Source organism: Rhinolophus sinicus, chromosome 16 (genome assembly GCF_057876585.1).
Source record: "Rhinolophus sinicus isolate RSI-liver-muscle chromosome 16, RSI-T2T, whole genome shotgun sequence".
Lineage (NCBI taxonomy): Eukaryota > Metazoa > Chordata > Mammalia > Chiroptera > Rhinolophidae > Rhinolophus > Rhinolophus sinicus.
The window spans coordinates 131,829,040-131,844,279 of record NC_142516.1 but is presented as its reverse complement, the minus strand read 5'-3'; the positions used below and the strand labels follow the sequence as shown (position 1 = coordinate 131,844,279).

Sequence of the window (15,240 nt, the reverse complement as noted above, 5' to 3'; positions counted from 1 at the left end):
TTAGTGTCATATTTTAAAAAACTTGCAAAATCTAAGGTCATGAAGATTTGCCCTTATGTTTTCTTTTAAAAGTTTTGTAGTTTTACTTCTTAAACTTAGGTCCTTGTTCCATTTTCAGTTATTTTTTGTATATGGTGTGTCAAAGTTCAGAAATAGCAGAAGTAAAACCAAGGAATCACCAAAGTAGTAATTAGTAAAAGTTTATTGTGCACACACCAAAAAGACAGTTTTGTGAACTGGGAGCTCTCAAACCAAACATGGAATGAGGCTCAGAGGCACATTGTTACAAAGCAGCTTATATAGTGAGGAGGCAGAGATTGTTTATTCTTCACAGTGATTGGTTATAATATTAGAACTGTCTTAAAGGATAGCAAGTTGGTTAGTAGTTATCTCATATCAGTTTGGGGGAACAGTTTAAATTTCACTTATTATTCTCAGAGGCGTAAGCAAGCAAGAAGTGATACAGGTCAAATCAATTTTGCTTGTTTTGCAAAATCAGCTACATTAAGCTTTGCTGTATGACTAAACTTGTTTGGTCTGCTTAGGAAATTTTCAAGTCTGGTCTCCATTAATGCTTGATTTTAACATGTTAAAGTAGACATACAATTTCATGCTTTTATGTGCAAATATCCATTTTCACCATCATTATTTGTTGAAGACTATTTGTTGAAGAGACTGTTCTTTCTCAAGAATGGTTGTGTCCCCTTCTTCTTCTTCTTTTTTTTTTAAATTTTATTGGGGAACAGTGAGTTTCTCCAGGGCCCATCAACTACAAGTAGTTGTCCTTCAATCTAGTTGTGGAGGGCGCAGCTCACTGGCCCATGTGGAAATCCAACTGGCAACCCTGTTGTTCAGAGCTCACACTCTAACCAACTGAACCATCCGGCCGCCCCAGATTGTTTCCCCTTCTTGACAATCAATGACCACGTGAGGGTTTATTTCTGGGATCTCAATTTTATTATATTAGACTATATATTAATCTTTAATCCAGTACCAGGCTGTTTTGATTATGGTTGCTTTGTAGTAGGTTTTGAAATTGAGAAGTATGAGTTCTCCAACTTTGTTCTTTTTCAAGGTTGTTTTGGCTATTTGTGGTCCCTTGAGATTTCATATAAATTTTAAGATGGGTTTTCGATCTTTTGATATAGATAGCAATGAATCTGTATATTGCTTTGGGTAGTATCATCATCTTAACAATATTGTCTTCCAATCCAGGAATATGGGATATTTTTCCATTTATTTAGGGCTTCCTTCATTTCTTTCAGCAATGTTTTACAGTTCTCACTGTACAAGTCTTCTGTCTCCTTGGTTAAATTTATTCCTAAATATGTTATTCTTTTTGATGCTATTGTAAGTGGAATTATTTTTCTCAATTTCCTTCTTGGATTGTTCAGTGGTGGTATATAAAAATACAACTGATTTTTTAATTTATCCTACAACTTTTCTGAATTTATTAGCTCTAACTTTTTTGGGGTGTGTGGATTCTTTAGGGTTTTCTATATATAAGATCATGCCACCCCGTGAATAGAGATAGTTTTACCTTTCCACTTTGGATGCTATTTATTTATTCACTTACTTACTTACTTATTGGCTAATTGCTCTTGCTAGGACTTCTAACAATATGTTGTATAGAAGTGGCAAAAGTGGGCATCCTTGTCTCATTCCTGAACTTAGGGGAAAAGTTTTCAGTCTTACACCACTGATTATGGCGTTTTTCAAATATGGTCTTTGTCATGCTGAGGACGTTCCCTTCTATTCTAGCTTGAGTGTTTTTATTATGAAAAATTGTTGGATTTTGTCGACATCAAACTTTTTCTACCTATTGTTTCTATGACATCAAACTATTTCTACCTTTTTCTATCTATTGAAATGATCATGTGTTTTTTCCCGCCTTCATTCCATTAATGTCACATATCACATTGATTTCATATGTTGTGTTCCTAGGATAAATCTTACTTAACATGGTGCATAATCCTTTTAACATGCTGCTAAATTCAGTTTGCTAGTATTTTGTTGAGGATTTTTTGCACTAGATATATTCACAAGAAACATTGGTCTATAGTTTTCTTTTCCTGTAGTATTTTTGTCTGGCTTAGAGTAATGCTGGCTTCGTAGGATAAATTAGGAAGTGTTTCTTTCTCTTCAGTTTTTGGAAGAATTTGAGAAAAATTGGGATTAATTCTTCTTTAAATATTTAGTAGAGTTTACCAGTGAAGCCATGTGGTTTTTTTTTTGTTTTTTGTTTTTCTTTGTTGGGAGGTTTTGCTTACTGGTTCAACTGTCTCACCTGTTACAGATCTATCCAGATTTTTCATTTCTTTTTGAGTCAGTTTTGGTACAAATTTGTGTTTCTAGGAATTTGACCATTTCATCTAAATTGTCCATTTTGTTGGCATGCAGTTGTTTATATTATTCTCTTATAATCCTTTTTATTTCTGTAAAGTTGATAGTAATGTCTCTTCTGTTATTTCTCATTTTAGTAATTTGAGTCTTCTGTTCTTTTTTCTTTTTCTTTTTCTTTTTTTTCCCTTTTTCTTAGTCAAGGTACCATGTACTTTTATTGCCTAACATTGGGAGGCATGTAAAATCTGGCTACCTCTCTTTTGATGATATTAATGTTGGTCAGTGGGGCTTGGGTGTTATCTGCCTGATCCATTCATTATAAAACTCTCAGCTTTCACTTAATGGTTTTTGCAGCTTTTGAGGATCATTGAGTACATTCTTTATTTCATAGAGGGATGCTGATGTTTTAAAGAAGAACATATTTCAATGAACTCAGATATACAGAGACAGAATGAAAGATGTATTTTCAATGTTCAGCTTTCTGGTTCTGAAGCTCAGTGTGGCAAAAAGTAAACACATCCAAAAGTCAAGAGCCTGGGAACCAGACACATCCTGTAAGATCTTAGATAAGTCATGTCCCTCTTTAAGCTTCTATCTGCAAAAGTAGGACACTGAAAAAGATGACCTGTCAAAGAACCTCACAGCTCTGACTCTCTAGAGGTCTGTCTATTATTTTAACTTAACATGTAATCACAATTATGACTGGTCAGCCTAGCTTTCAGGACACTTAGCTCTTAGCAGGACACTTAGCTCTTAGTTCTTTCCCCTCATTTAAGCAAAATGTTCCTTGTTTCAAAGTTTCATTCAAGAATCCTGGTCCAATCTATTGCACTTCAGTGGTTATGCTCATCACATGAGACATCACCCCAGACAAGCTGCTCAAAGGGACCATCCCTCCCCTTTATCAAAGGGCTTGTTCCCCCAAACACTGCTCATACTTGGGCAGAGTAGAAAGATATTTCTCTCATTCTTCCCAAGAGCATCTATTGTCCTCACATGCTTTCCCCCTTGGGCAAATTCTTCTCAGGAAAGGGTTCATCCCAAAGTGTAATTGACCAGGACATTCCCTTTCAGAGGCCTTTTCTTTTCTTTTTTCTTTTTTTTCCATTTTTTTTCTTTTAGAAAAAACACAGGACTTTTATTCCCATCTCAGTGCACAGGTCTTCGCAGGACCGGGGAGCGAGTTCTGACGGTGGGAGGCGGCCCCTACTTGCCAGCGATGAGAGGGTCCCCTCACAGGCACATCTTAGACTTGTAGCGGTCCTTGTTGACTGGCTTGGACTTCTTGCCCTTGCACTCTTGGGGACCTCGGTCCACATCTCCTTCACATTCTCCAGCACTATGTTGCAGTGCCGGTCAAAGGCCTTCACACAGCCCAGGAGCTTCTTGTTGTTACGACAGTTGATGAGCACCTGGGTGTTGTTTTGACCGAGTGCGTGAGTACGGAGAGTGGGCCCGCACTAAACTCCTCCTCCGCCCGCTTCTGCAGCTGCTCCGGGGACATCTCACTCTGGGGCTTGTTGAGGAGGCTCATGGTGGTAGCGGCTGCGGTTTCGGTTTAGGATTACCCTGGTTTTGTCCCTGTTTCCTCTGCTTCACGCCTTTTCATTTTAATGAGAGATAAAACCTTGATAAAAAGCTTGCATGTTTAATGATGACGTTTTAAGGATAATTTTTTTTTCTTGGAGGAAGGCATCTTTCCATCTCCCTCAAATCACGTGCTACATCATCTTTACAACGGCACGCCTGACAACAGTTCTAACAGTTCTTGATCCATCGTTCTTGCTGGTGTGCTACAGCCTCTTGGAAGCTGCATGGGGAAAGACCCCCTTCAAATGTCTCCAGAGGGGGCTCCTCATGGTTCTCTTAGGTTGGTGAACCAGGTGAGAAAGTTACCCTTGGAGAAGGTGACTGTATATGAGGGTTCTAGAGGCAAGTGAATTGGGGAAAGAAGGTGTTTGTTGTTCAAGGAAGCTTGTGGTGGGATAGCTGGCCCTGGGAATGAGAAACCTTTTCAGGAGGAAGGTATTATCTTTTGTCAAATTTAAATGAGAAACGAGAACCAAAATGTAATGAGTATCATCAAGTCTGTAAGTCTGAATGTAACTAGCAGTGAATGAACGAAGTTAGGCATCTAAGATTGAGGCTATGAATGGTGAGTAAATATGCCAGTGGGCCCCTATTCCGACGTGCCTGACATATTAAACAAAGTAGGCAAGGAAGCTTAAAGAAGCCATACCAATCTGGAATCTCTACACTTTTGTTTATGCCAGTTCTACCATCTGGGGTGCCATATTTTTTTCCCTAATCATTTGTTAACACTCAACTCCAATTCCCATCTTCATGGAGTTTTTTTCTGATTATTCTCATCTGGAAGTGATTTTTTTTTTTTTTGTCTTCCTCAGAACCCAGCTATTACTGATGCTCATTTCTCTTCTTCTGCCTTTGTCGTTTGGCAGTTATTTTCCTGTGTTTACATCTTACCTTCTAGAGTGGAATTGTTTGAAGGTAACTATCATGCCTGATGCCTCTTGGTGTCTCCCAGAACCTGGCCCGGTACCCAGCACGTGGTTGTGTGCAATAAGTGCTGACTGATGAATGAGTAATTGATGCAATAGGGCAGGCGTTCTTTCTCAGCCATCCTCTTCCAAAAAAAAAAAAAAAAAAAAAAAGAAAGACTCACTGGAGGAATTTCCCTGGGACGCATGACAATGAACATAGAAAACTGGCTGGCTAGTGACTTGTTCCCTTTGAGCAAGCAGGGCTGGTGCTGGGTTTAATTTAGGCTAATCTGACTTTCATGCTTTAAAAGGACTTTCCCACGATGGATTTGGGACCTGAGGTTCTGTGCCATTAGCACCACTACTGAGAGATGAGCAGTGAGAGATGCAGTCAAGTGTGTCGGCCTCTGACCTGGTTCTGCTTCTGCACTGGGGTTGCAGCTTTTTGCAGCCTTGCGGTTTGGTGTTTCATGCTCAGCTCAACACATGGAGCACACTCATGTGGAGGACTAACTGTGGGCTTTGGTGTTGGGGTGTGGGCTTGCATCTCCGAGTGGGCGATCTTAGGCTGGGTGCACATGACAATGCATATGAATGTGATGACCTTCTTGGTGTATCCGAGCATGTGAGTTTCTGTCGATTGTGTATACGCATCTCTGAGTTTATGAGACTGAATGTGGGGTATACTCATGGGGCACATGAGTGTGTCATGTGAGTGTTACACGTGTGCCCATCTGCTTGTGTGCCTGGATGTGGGAGCACTTATTGGGGTTTCTGCCTTGCTTGGTGTGTATATCAGTATGTCTCAGGTGTGAGTGTGTATGGCCATCCAAAATGAATGTAAGTGGCTCTCCAACTGGTTTCCAAGCACAATAGTTCCTTCTTGTCCCCAGCCCCTGACCTTGGCACCATATGAAACAGATTCCAATTGCTTCATTGGCTGCTCCTTTTCCCTCTGAGATGGGGACGAAGGAATGGAGGAGGCCCCCACGGCCCCTTGCCAGGACTCTTTTCCTTCATAACGCCATGTCTTCCTGGTACTCTGTGGTCCTAATAGGACCTGGGAGCCACAGGAGCCCTTGGCCTTGAGTGCCCATGACACCCTTTGATGGGGTTCAGATGCCAAAAAGGGAAGACCCTTTGTAGAAACCCAGGGCTGCCTCCTACTCCCCCACCTCCCAGGGGAGAGCCGACATTCCCAGCACTATTCACATTCTTTTCCTCCTTGTCTCCCTGCTCCCACCCTTTCCAGGACACCCTCACTTGGGACTTGCAGACTATGCAAGACTTGTGCCCCTATAAACAAAGCCATCCTTTCTGCTCCGGGGGAGCCCAGCCTCACGCTGACTTGCCACAGCTCAGAAGTCTACCCTTCCTTCACCCGTTCTTGTGCACCCCCTTCACCCCTGGATTAACCCTTTCATCTCCTTTAAGAAGCAGAAGAAGTCAATATTAACGACTTGCTTTCTGTCTCCAGCCCTCCCTGCACCTCTGTCTTGCGATTCTGCACTCCCAAACCCCTTTCCAGCAGAGACGGAAGAACAAGTTGCCAGTCAAGGTCAGAGGGGAATATCTTCAGGCTGAAGACCCAGGAGAATTGGCTTCTTTTTCCAGCTTCATCACCCCATTTCCTTTGTGACCTTGAACAGTCTCCTCGCTAAATCTTAATAGCATGATTAGTAGGAGACAGGATCATCCCAGCCTCCTCCTGTTGCCAATATGTTGCAGAGGATCTGTGAAGCAACATTTTCACAGGAGCCCAGGACTGCTGGGGACAAACTCAGGCATGTGAGAGGCAGGATGTGTGAGCCAGGATTAGGAAGACAGAGGGTTAGATTATGGGTATTTTACAAATGTCAAAGGGCCTACCTGCTCATGGGAGCTGGGTAAAAGGTATAGCAGGCTCTTCTCAAAGATGTCACCTTGGTGTCCCCAAGAGATGCCCTTCATTGCTTCCTTTCCCATCTCCATCATGGGTTAAAGTTGCCCTACCCAGTGTCTATGTGCAAAACTGCCCTCCACATCACTGGCACGAGTGCTTTGTGGGAAACACAGTGAAACTTGCACCTCCTCTGTGAGGCTGGAGCTCCCTATCTGGGGGGCAGGGCCCGGGTTCTGGTCACCTCTCCATCAGCATGCCAGATATGGGAGCTGGCACAAAGAAAAGTGTACCCAGTAGTGACTGAGAGGCTGGGACTGCACCAGCAAGGTAACCCTCTGGCGACTCAGGCTGAATAGCAGGCCTGAGGACGTCTCCTCCTCCTGTATCTCATTTATCATGAAAGAGGAAGACAGTTCTTCCCTGACTAGAAGCAAATGCCTCATCTCCTCATAAGATAAAAAAGCAAGTGGCATTTTTCTTATTTATGATTTCTTCAAAAACAGGAAACTCTCCCTTCCCTCCCCCCCCACCACAACCTCTCCACTGGCATCTGAACTTGTCCACCCCCTTGTTTCCTGAGGGGCTTTTGACCATCCAAAAGGGTTTCTAGGGCTCGGTTCCTTCCTCTTTCCAGCCCTTGCTCCCATCTTAATTGGAGGTGTCTAATTACAGGAGGCATTGGCTGTGCTGTTGGAGGAGAAAGCATCCTCATTGTTTTGTTCTCTTTCCTTCCAAGCGCCAGGCACCTTTTCCTCAGCACTTGCTTCCCAGGGGGAAATATGCGGGTTGATGTGAGAGAAGGGGCTGGAGCATGTTCAGTGTAAGTACCAGCCTCCTTCTGAGTCAGACGGGCTCCAGGTTTGCTTGAGCTATCCCTTCCAGGGAAGAGTGGGGGAAGAGGCCATGGATCCAAGCAGCCCAGCGGGTCTACCTTTTCCATGCTGCCTCCTTCTCCTGATCAAAGAAATCAGCCACAGCTGCAGTCAGGGATGACATGGAAGGTGATGAGAGAAGCTTATCTGCAGATTGGTGGACACCCTCTCCTGCTCTCTCCCACCTCCACTGCTGTGATCTCTCCCCTTTCTCCAAGGGAGAGGGTGTCTTCCTGAACTCCAAGAAAGTCTTGTCTGGGCTGCAGAGGGGATGTGTGACTTTCCCAAGTCACTGGGAGCAGCTTCTCCAATAGTCAAGAATTTAATGACTTTTCAAAGAGACTAGAACAAGGATTTCTCTTCCTATTTCAGGAGCGAAAGAAACATTTCCTGGTCCCTTCTTCCATTGTGATTGGGAACTAAGAGATAAAGCACTGCTAGAAAACCCTAAAGGGGTGGATACCCCTTTCTCCACCCCTATAAGGCTCTTGTCCCAGGCCAGCCCATAGGCACCAGAAGACCTTTTGTTTCCCAAGAATGGAGACCCTCTCTGCTTCCCCTTCAAGCTCTTTTCCCTAGGAAACAGCAGAGGTGTGGAGAGTTGGCCATACCACATTATAGAAGATGTCTTAGGTTGAGGGGTTTTCAGTTTTGGGGGCGAGGCAGTAGTCCGTTCTGGGGTCTTCTAGAAGACAGACAGGAAGGGGTCACAGGCCACTGCCTGTCTGGGAGTGAAGGGAGGTGCTCTGGAAAAGAAGCCAGCTCCTTGGATAGCTGTGCACCTGCTAAGAATGAACTTTGCCTGTGTGAGAGCAGCCAAGCCGCAGTTTCCTCTCTGGGACTCAGCTTTTTAATTCTGTAAAACGTTAGTGTTGGGTTCAATCTTTAAGACCCCTTTAGCTCTTATTCTATGCCACCAGCATCCTGTCACCCTGGACTAATTGTGATGAAAGGAGAAACAGCAAACACGAAACCAGCTGTTCAGAGGCCACATACACAAACAGCACTTCAAAAACTGAATGGAGGGGCCGGCCCAGTGGTTTAGGCGGTTAGAGCTCCATGCTCCTAACTCCGAAGGCTGCCGGTTCGATTCCCACATGGGCCAGTGGGCTCTCAACCACAAGGTTGCTGGTTCAACTCCTCCAGTCCCGCAAGGGATGGTGGGCTGTGCCCCCTGCAACTAGCAACTTAAAGCTAAATGCTAAGACTGAAAGGACAACAACTTGACTTGGAAAAAAGGCCTGGAAGTACACACTGTTCCCCAATAAAGTCCTGTTCCCCTTCCCCAATAAAATCTTTAAAAAAGAAACCTGAATGGAGGGTCACAGTAGTAGGCTATGGAAAAGAGAGACAGGACAAAGGGGGAAGGGAGGAAAACCCACCTAGTTTTTGCTCCCTTCCAAGAACTTTACGGCCAGAGGGGAAGATTATGAATTGTAGAATATAACACCTTTAACATGCCATCTTGGACAAGGTACAAGGTTGCAGTCACCTGAACTCCCCTGGGCTTCTTCCTACACTGTCACACAGGTGCACACACATAAATGCACTCAGTTGTGAGGTGCATAGAACTAGCCACAAGCTACAGCGCGCCCAGCTATTAGAACTTCTGCCCATCAGGCGGTTGCTGCCTCTTCTGGTTCTGCCAACCACCTATTCTAAATTACAGACCATCACACAACTGCCCCCTGACACAACAGGATAACTTGCATCTTGGGGGCCCCCAACACATAAACAGTAGCCTGGGGCCTGAACTCAGTAGATTCAGAGGCCTGTACTCACTGTCTGCTTCTAAGGGCACAGAACAAAGGTCATCTGGGGGCCCAGGGCCAGGGTAAAGCTCTCTCTGGACAACATATGCTTCTATCCAGAGTTGGACGACCTCTATAGACCAGGCAGCACTATTCCTCTGGGGCCAGTCATTAGGACGACTTCCCAGAGCAGCAGGTCACTTGCCTGCAACTCCCGCTGGCCATCAAAAATGATGGCAAGAATGTAAGTGGGTAAATCGCCTGGGGAGGGTAATTTGACAATATCTTTTAAATTTGCGAAAGTATATACCTTATGACATAGTGATTCTATGTGTAGGAATTTACTAATATACCACACACATGTGAAATGGCATGTGAACAAGTTATTCACTGTAACATCAACTATTAATAAAGATTGGGAGTAAATTACACATCCATTAGTAGCAAATCAGTTTCGTAGATTTTGGTATAGCCATACAATGGAATATTAAAAATGAGAAACTTTTGCATATTGGTATGAAAGGGTCATGGATATAGATTATTATGTTAAAATAAGCAAGGTGCACAACAGTGGGTATGTTTTACGACTATTTGTGTCGGAGGGATGCCCCTGCCCCCCCACTTCCCAGCAGAGGGAGTGCAATAGGTGCTTCAGCATTGCTCTGCTGGCTCATGAAAGCCTCCAGTAGCAGAGGCCTGGAATCCTACTCCTCATAGTCTCTTTTGGTTATCGCCCTAACCATTCCGCAAACTCAGGCACACTCATGTGGTTTGGGAGATCTTGTCTTTTTTGAAAATGTAAACATTTTTATACACTTCCTCAGAATAACAAGGTCACCCCCTAAAGCAGTGACATCCTTTGAAGTTGCTTGACTTCCTGGTATCCCTTTCCCTTCCCCCACCAACTCTGAAGTCCTGGAAAAAAAAATGCTGAATGGCATGTATTTATTTTAGAGATTACTCTTTAAGAATCTTATGACACTCCTTTGAGATAACTGGCAACACTCTGGGCTGTTGCAAAACTGAGTTAGGAGTGATGCCTTGATGACCAGCAAGAGGCTACTGCCAAGACTCAGGCCAAGTGAGGCCTGCACCATAAGGGCATGACCCCAGCAGGGGCTGGGGCTCCGTCTCTCCACCTCCACCCACTAGGCATTTCTGTGGGTCTTGAGGCCTGCTTGGGGTACTGCATTGGCATGGAAGGCATTTGTTTGGGAGCCACTGAAAAACTCTGCTCGTGGGTGAGCTGCTGGGTTCCTGGGAGACGAAACTGGTTCTTTTTCCTCAGGGATAATTTTAGGTCCTCACTTCCCCTCCAATCTTCCTAACTCCCAACCCCTGGCTCAGCCTCCCAGAGGGATTGCATAGACCAGTGACTATACAGCGTTCTTTTAAAACATAGAGCTATTCAAAAGAGATGTGTTAGGGCATGGCCCTGGAGGCATTTTCCATGATAATTTCCCCCCTTTTTGTCTCACTGTTTCAGGGAGGAAGCAAACAGCTCAAGGATCAGGTTCTGATAGGACTGAATAAAGGTATATCTTCCTGCCCCGAACTTGAACACAGGTGCTTATTTTCCAGCCTCACCTCCCCACATCCAGTTTGAGAGGAACCAATTCAGAGATTGGAAGAGCTTAGGTGGCAGAACCAGCTGTAAGTTGGGGAGAGGGGAGAGGAAGGAGGTTCTGGGCTTCTTCAAGTGAAGGGAACCTCTGATGGGACTGTATGAGAGCCTTCCAGAGGCATTAAAGTACCAGTCCTCTTGTTCTACACACTCGAAGAGGCAACATGTGAATTCCTCAATTCAATGTCTTCTAATTTTTAAAAGTTCATGAATACAATCTTCTTGGAAGTAGAGTGAACACATTCCCATTGGGAGGGTGGTAACAGAAGATTTGTAGATAGTTGGAGGTGATGGTGGACAAACCTCAACCTCAAACTCACTCATTCATTTTTAACATGTCCTTATAACAGGAATTTTAAGAGAAGGGGCCCATCTAGAAAATTTCATGGTGGAAAGGTGTGTGGAAGGGGCAACGTAGAATGGGGAAGATGGAGAAATTGAAACTCTCAGCATTCCAGGCTACAATAGGCCCAATCAAAATTCAAATGAGGCAGGCAATGATAACGACTCCTGAAAATGGCAAATTTCCCCAGTAGCTGGGGGGGAAAAAGCCAGAACAGAAAACTGGAGGGGCAGGGAGGGTAAGTAAAACAGAAGGGAAAGGGGACAAATCTCATTTAAGTGAGGTTTTTGGGCGAAGTGAGTATACTGGCTCCCCTCTATTACTTAAAATATCTTAGGGGAGGGCACCCAAGAAGCTGAGGGGCTACTGTGGATGGAAAGGGTTACCGTTTCCTCTGACACGGTAAGCAGGGAGACCAGGAAACTAGTGCCGACCAATGCTGTGCTAGTGTGTGGAGCTGGTGATGGCAGGAATGGGTACATCCGGGCAGAGAAGTCAGGGCCTCCTTACTCCAGATTTGGCTAAAGGAGAAGTTGAGCATCCATCCCGCTTCCCTTTCCACCTTTAATTCCCCTCTTCTCGCGGCGTGTGGAGACTATTGGCTGCTGCCTCTTTAAGGGCCGCCACTCCTCCCCCCCTCCCAAGCGGTGGCACCAAGGGGTGGTGGTGACGGGGAGCTGAGCCTTCTCTCCTAGTCAACTAGGGAAGATGGCCCAGGTCGGGGGAATCGCTTCCACGCCCTGTTACCCCCGCCCCTGAGTCGGCTGAACTGGGGGCACCCTTCCCTTTTTCCCTCCCGCCCATGCGCGACGTGAGAATGGCTCCGTGGCCTGACCGGAACAGCTCTCTGGCCTCGTGGCCAGATGCCCTCACCCTGGCGCCCAATACTGCCAACACGAGTGGGCTGCCAGGGGTGCCGTGGGCGGTGGCTTTGGCGGGGGCGCTGTTGGCGCTGGCGGTACTGGCCACTGTGGGAGGCAACCTGCTGGTCATCGTGGCCATCGCCCGGACCCCGAGACTCCAGACCATGACCAACGTGTTCGTGACTTCTCTGGCCGCAGCTGACCTGGTGGTAGGACTCCTGGTAGTGCCGCCGGGAGCCACTGTGGCGCTGACTGGTCACTGGCCCCTAGGTGCCACTGGTTGCGAGCTGTGGACCTCGGTGGACGTGCTGTGCGTGACCGCCAGCATCGAAACTCTATGCACCCTGGCTGTGGACCGCTACCTGGCGGTGACCAACCCTCTGCGCTACAGCGCGCTGGTCACCAAACGCCGCGCCCGGGCAGCCGTGGTCCTCGTGTGGGTCGTGTCCGCCGCGGTGTCGTTTGCGCCCATCATGAGCAAATGGTGGCGCGTGGGGGCCGATGCCGAGGCGCAGCGTTGCCATTCCAATCCGCGCTGCTGCGCCTTCGCCACCAACATGCCCTACGCGCTGCTCTCCTCTTCGGTCTCCTTTTACCTTCCGCTGCTTGTGATGCTCTTCGTCTACGCGCGAGTTTTCGTCGTGGCTACGCGCCAACTGCGCTTGCTGCGCCGGGAGCTGGGCCGCTTCCCGCCAGAGGAGTCTCCGCCGGCTCTGTCTCGCTCTCTGTCCTCCTCTCCCGCGGGGCAGTGCGCTTCTCCCGCAGGGGTGCCCGCCTACGGCCGGCAGCCGGCGCGCCTTCTGCCTCTCCGGGAACACCGGGCCCTGCGCACTTTGGGTCTCATCATGGGTACCTTCACTCTTTGCTGGTTGCCCTTCTTTGTGGCCAACGTGATGCGTGCCCTCGGGGGCCCCTCTTTGGTTCCAAATCGGGCTTTCCTCGCCCTTAACTGGCTAGGCTATGCTAATTCTGCCTTCAACCCGCTCATCTACTGTCGCAGCCCTGACTTCCGCAGCGCCTTTCGCCGTCTGCTGTGCCGCTGCCGGCCAGAGGAGCACCTCGCCGCGGTCTCCGCGTCCCGCCACCCTTCCGGCACCCCTGCGGCCCTGACCGGCCCCGCGGAGTCCAGGCAGTGCTCACCGCTCGACCGGTAGGTAACCGAGGTGAGAGGGCTGGAAGCTCGGGATCAGGAAGCATTCGGTGTCTCCTCTGGTCAATTTTTTGAGTTTGGGGTTCGGTAGGAGAAGGTGGGGCTAGGGAGGGACTCTTCATTGAGAGAAGGGGGGACGTGGAGTAGAGAACCAAAATGGAACACAGGGCCGTTTGTTTTCCTCGCACCCGATCCATCCTGCCCTAGGATTGAAGCAAAGGAGGGAGGGCGCCCTGGGAGGTGCGCCAGGAAAGTGCTACTGTGCCCCCAGGCCTCTGGCGCGCCAGGTCAACTCAAGGTTTGTTTTTCTAGCTTAGTTCTATGGCTGCCCGGATTTCTTGGGCTGGCATTGACCTGCGGAGAAGACGGGAGGCCCTCCCAAGCCCTTGCCCTCAGCTCTGGTTTCTTTGAGAAGTCCGATAGCTATGAAGATGAGAATCAACTTTGAGTATGCAGGATAGACAGGAGTGAAGAACCAGTGAGTGTGAATTCTTCCACCTGGTAGGAACAGGACTTGGTTGGAGTTGGAGCCCTTTTGTGCAATTGCGTATGTTTTCCAGGGTCTCTGACCTCCAGCCCTTCCCACTAGTGCCCCTATCTCCACCCTGCGCACTCCCCCACCCCAAGATATGGTATCTCCATTTTTTTCCAGGGCTTCCTGGGGAATTTCTTAGGCCTTGAAGGACAAGAAACAACGGCTCCGTTGATCCAGAACCTTTGGAAAGCCCTGGCCTGTTTAGAATGAGTCCTGTGAAGTTTCCCAGCTGGAAAACTCTGCCCTCCAGAACCTGATGACTAGGCCACAGGATGGGGAGGTGGGGACTGACTGGGGAGGGAATCCTTACCAAGCGGGTTTTCACCATCCTCTCTCTCTTTTGGAGAGACGTTTTCTAAACCCCACCCCTGACCCTCACCACTACCTCAGCAGCTGGAGAGTCTGCCGCTTGTACTGCGCTGCCCTAGGAGCAGCTGGGCTAGCTTTGCTGGGCACCCATCACCTTGTTTGCATGTGCTTAGGGCAGAGAGAGCGAGCACCCCTCATTCTATTCCTTCTGCTGCTCAGACCAGTGTTCTCTAGGCTTGGTTCCCCAGCCTGAGAGCAGAAAGCTAGGGAGTTTCCCCCTGGCTTCCTCACTACAGCTCTCTAAGCATCAGCCTCTCTCGCTTTAGACACAAAACAACTCTGATCTACCTCACAGCAGTGTCAGAAGGACTTCTTCAGGGTTTGGGGAGCTCCAGGGTTCATAGGAAGGTGAGCCATTAGAATGGATCCCTTCTTTCCCTTTTAAAATCAGTTTAATAAATATTACTTTAATGCAGTTCATCCATTGCCCTCTTTTCTCTCCATTTGTTTTCTTTTCATGATCCACTTACTCCCTTCTTAGCGCTGGCTTTTGACAGAGGCAATATATTAGAACTAATCCTTGTCCCTTTCTTCCTAATCCTTATGAAACATCTGTTTGGGCAAAGGGGGGCAAGATGGAGCCTTTAACACTCTTGCCTCCCCACCCTTTCCAAAACTCCTAGACTCCAGTTCAAGTGAGTAGCAAAGCCATTCTACCCATAAGACTGGAGCGAAGGGCTCAAAGGATTGGGTTTGCAGGGCTCAGGATCAGGGCACATGTTACATATGTCAGCCCCATGCTATTAGGTTGGTGCAAAAGTAATTACAGCTTTTGCAGTTATGTTTAACCTTTTAAACCGCAGTTACTTTTGCACAAACCTAATATAAGCCAATAATGGCTTCATAAGATCCTGTTGTCAGCAGGAACCAGTTTTGTTCCATGCTGTACGTGTGTGTTTCAAGAAGCACAGAGTATTATTTATGTTGGGCAAATGTCTCAGGTTATAAACATATTCTGACATTTCTCATTCTTTTTATACCCTTTACCTTCCCAGTCCCTTTCCTGG

At 47.1% G+C, this 15,240-nt stretch overlaps 2 protein-coding genes across 5 annotated transcripts; one reads left to right on the top strand and one right to left on the bottom strand.

Annotated features, from left to right (window-relative positions):
- The first annotated feature begins 2,673 nt into the window (after positions 1-2,673).
- ADRB3 (adrenoceptor beta 3) lies at positions 2,674-14,653 on the top strand. Of its 4 annotated transcripts, none has more exons than XM_088793551.1 (3): positions 2,674-13,028; positions 13,180-13,329; positions 13,642-13,741. In XM_088793551.1, the coding sequence occupies exons 1-2, from the start codon at positions 12,119-12,121 to the stop codon at positions 13,287-13,289; spliced, it is 1,020 nt and encodes a 339-aa protein (XP_088649677.1). In that variant the 5' UTR covers positions 2,674-12,118; the 3' UTR covers positions 13,290-13,329; positions 13,642-13,741. The 4 variants fall into 4 exon arrangements, with proteins under 4 accessions (XP_088649677.1, XP_088649676.1, XP_074185766.2 ...); XM_088793550.1 differs by lacking the exon at positions 13,642-13,741 and adding an exon at positions 13,982-14,653 and having other exon boundaries at positions 2,680-13,028; XM_074329665.2 differs by having other exon boundaries at positions 2,681-13,329; positions 13,642-13,963.
- LOC109456096 (small nuclear ribonucleoprotein Sm D2-like) lies at positions 3,577-3,877 on the bottom strand. The gene is made up of 2 exons (XM_088793435.1): positions 3,756-3,877; positions 3,577-3,682 (listed from the first exon to the last, which is right to left on the bottom strand). The coding sequence occupies exons 1-2, from the start codon at positions 3,875-3,877 to the stop codon at positions 3,577-3,579; spliced, it is 228 nt and encodes a 75-aa protein (XP_088649561.1).
- Positions 14,654-15,240: the final 587 nt, after the last annotated feature.

Bases quoted from the DNA above. Each gene is read 5' to 3' on its own strand.
- LOC109456096 (XM_088793435.1), bottom strand. From the start codon at position 3,877: ATGAGCCTCCTCAACAAGCCCCAGAGTGAGATGTCCCCGGAGCAGCTG. The intron at 3,683-3,755 runs GTGCTCATCAAC...ACTGCAACATAG, and splicing joins TCGGTCAAAACAACACCCAG to TGCTGGAGAATGTGAAGGAG.
- ADRB3 (XM_074329665.2), top strand. From the start codon at position 12,119: ATGCGCGACGTGAGAATGGCTCCGTGGCCTGACCGGAACAGCTCTCTG. The intron at 13,330-13,641 runs GTAGGTAACCGA...TTGTTTTTCTAG, and splicing joins CAGTGCTCACCGCTCGACCG to CTTAGTTCTATGGCTGCCCG.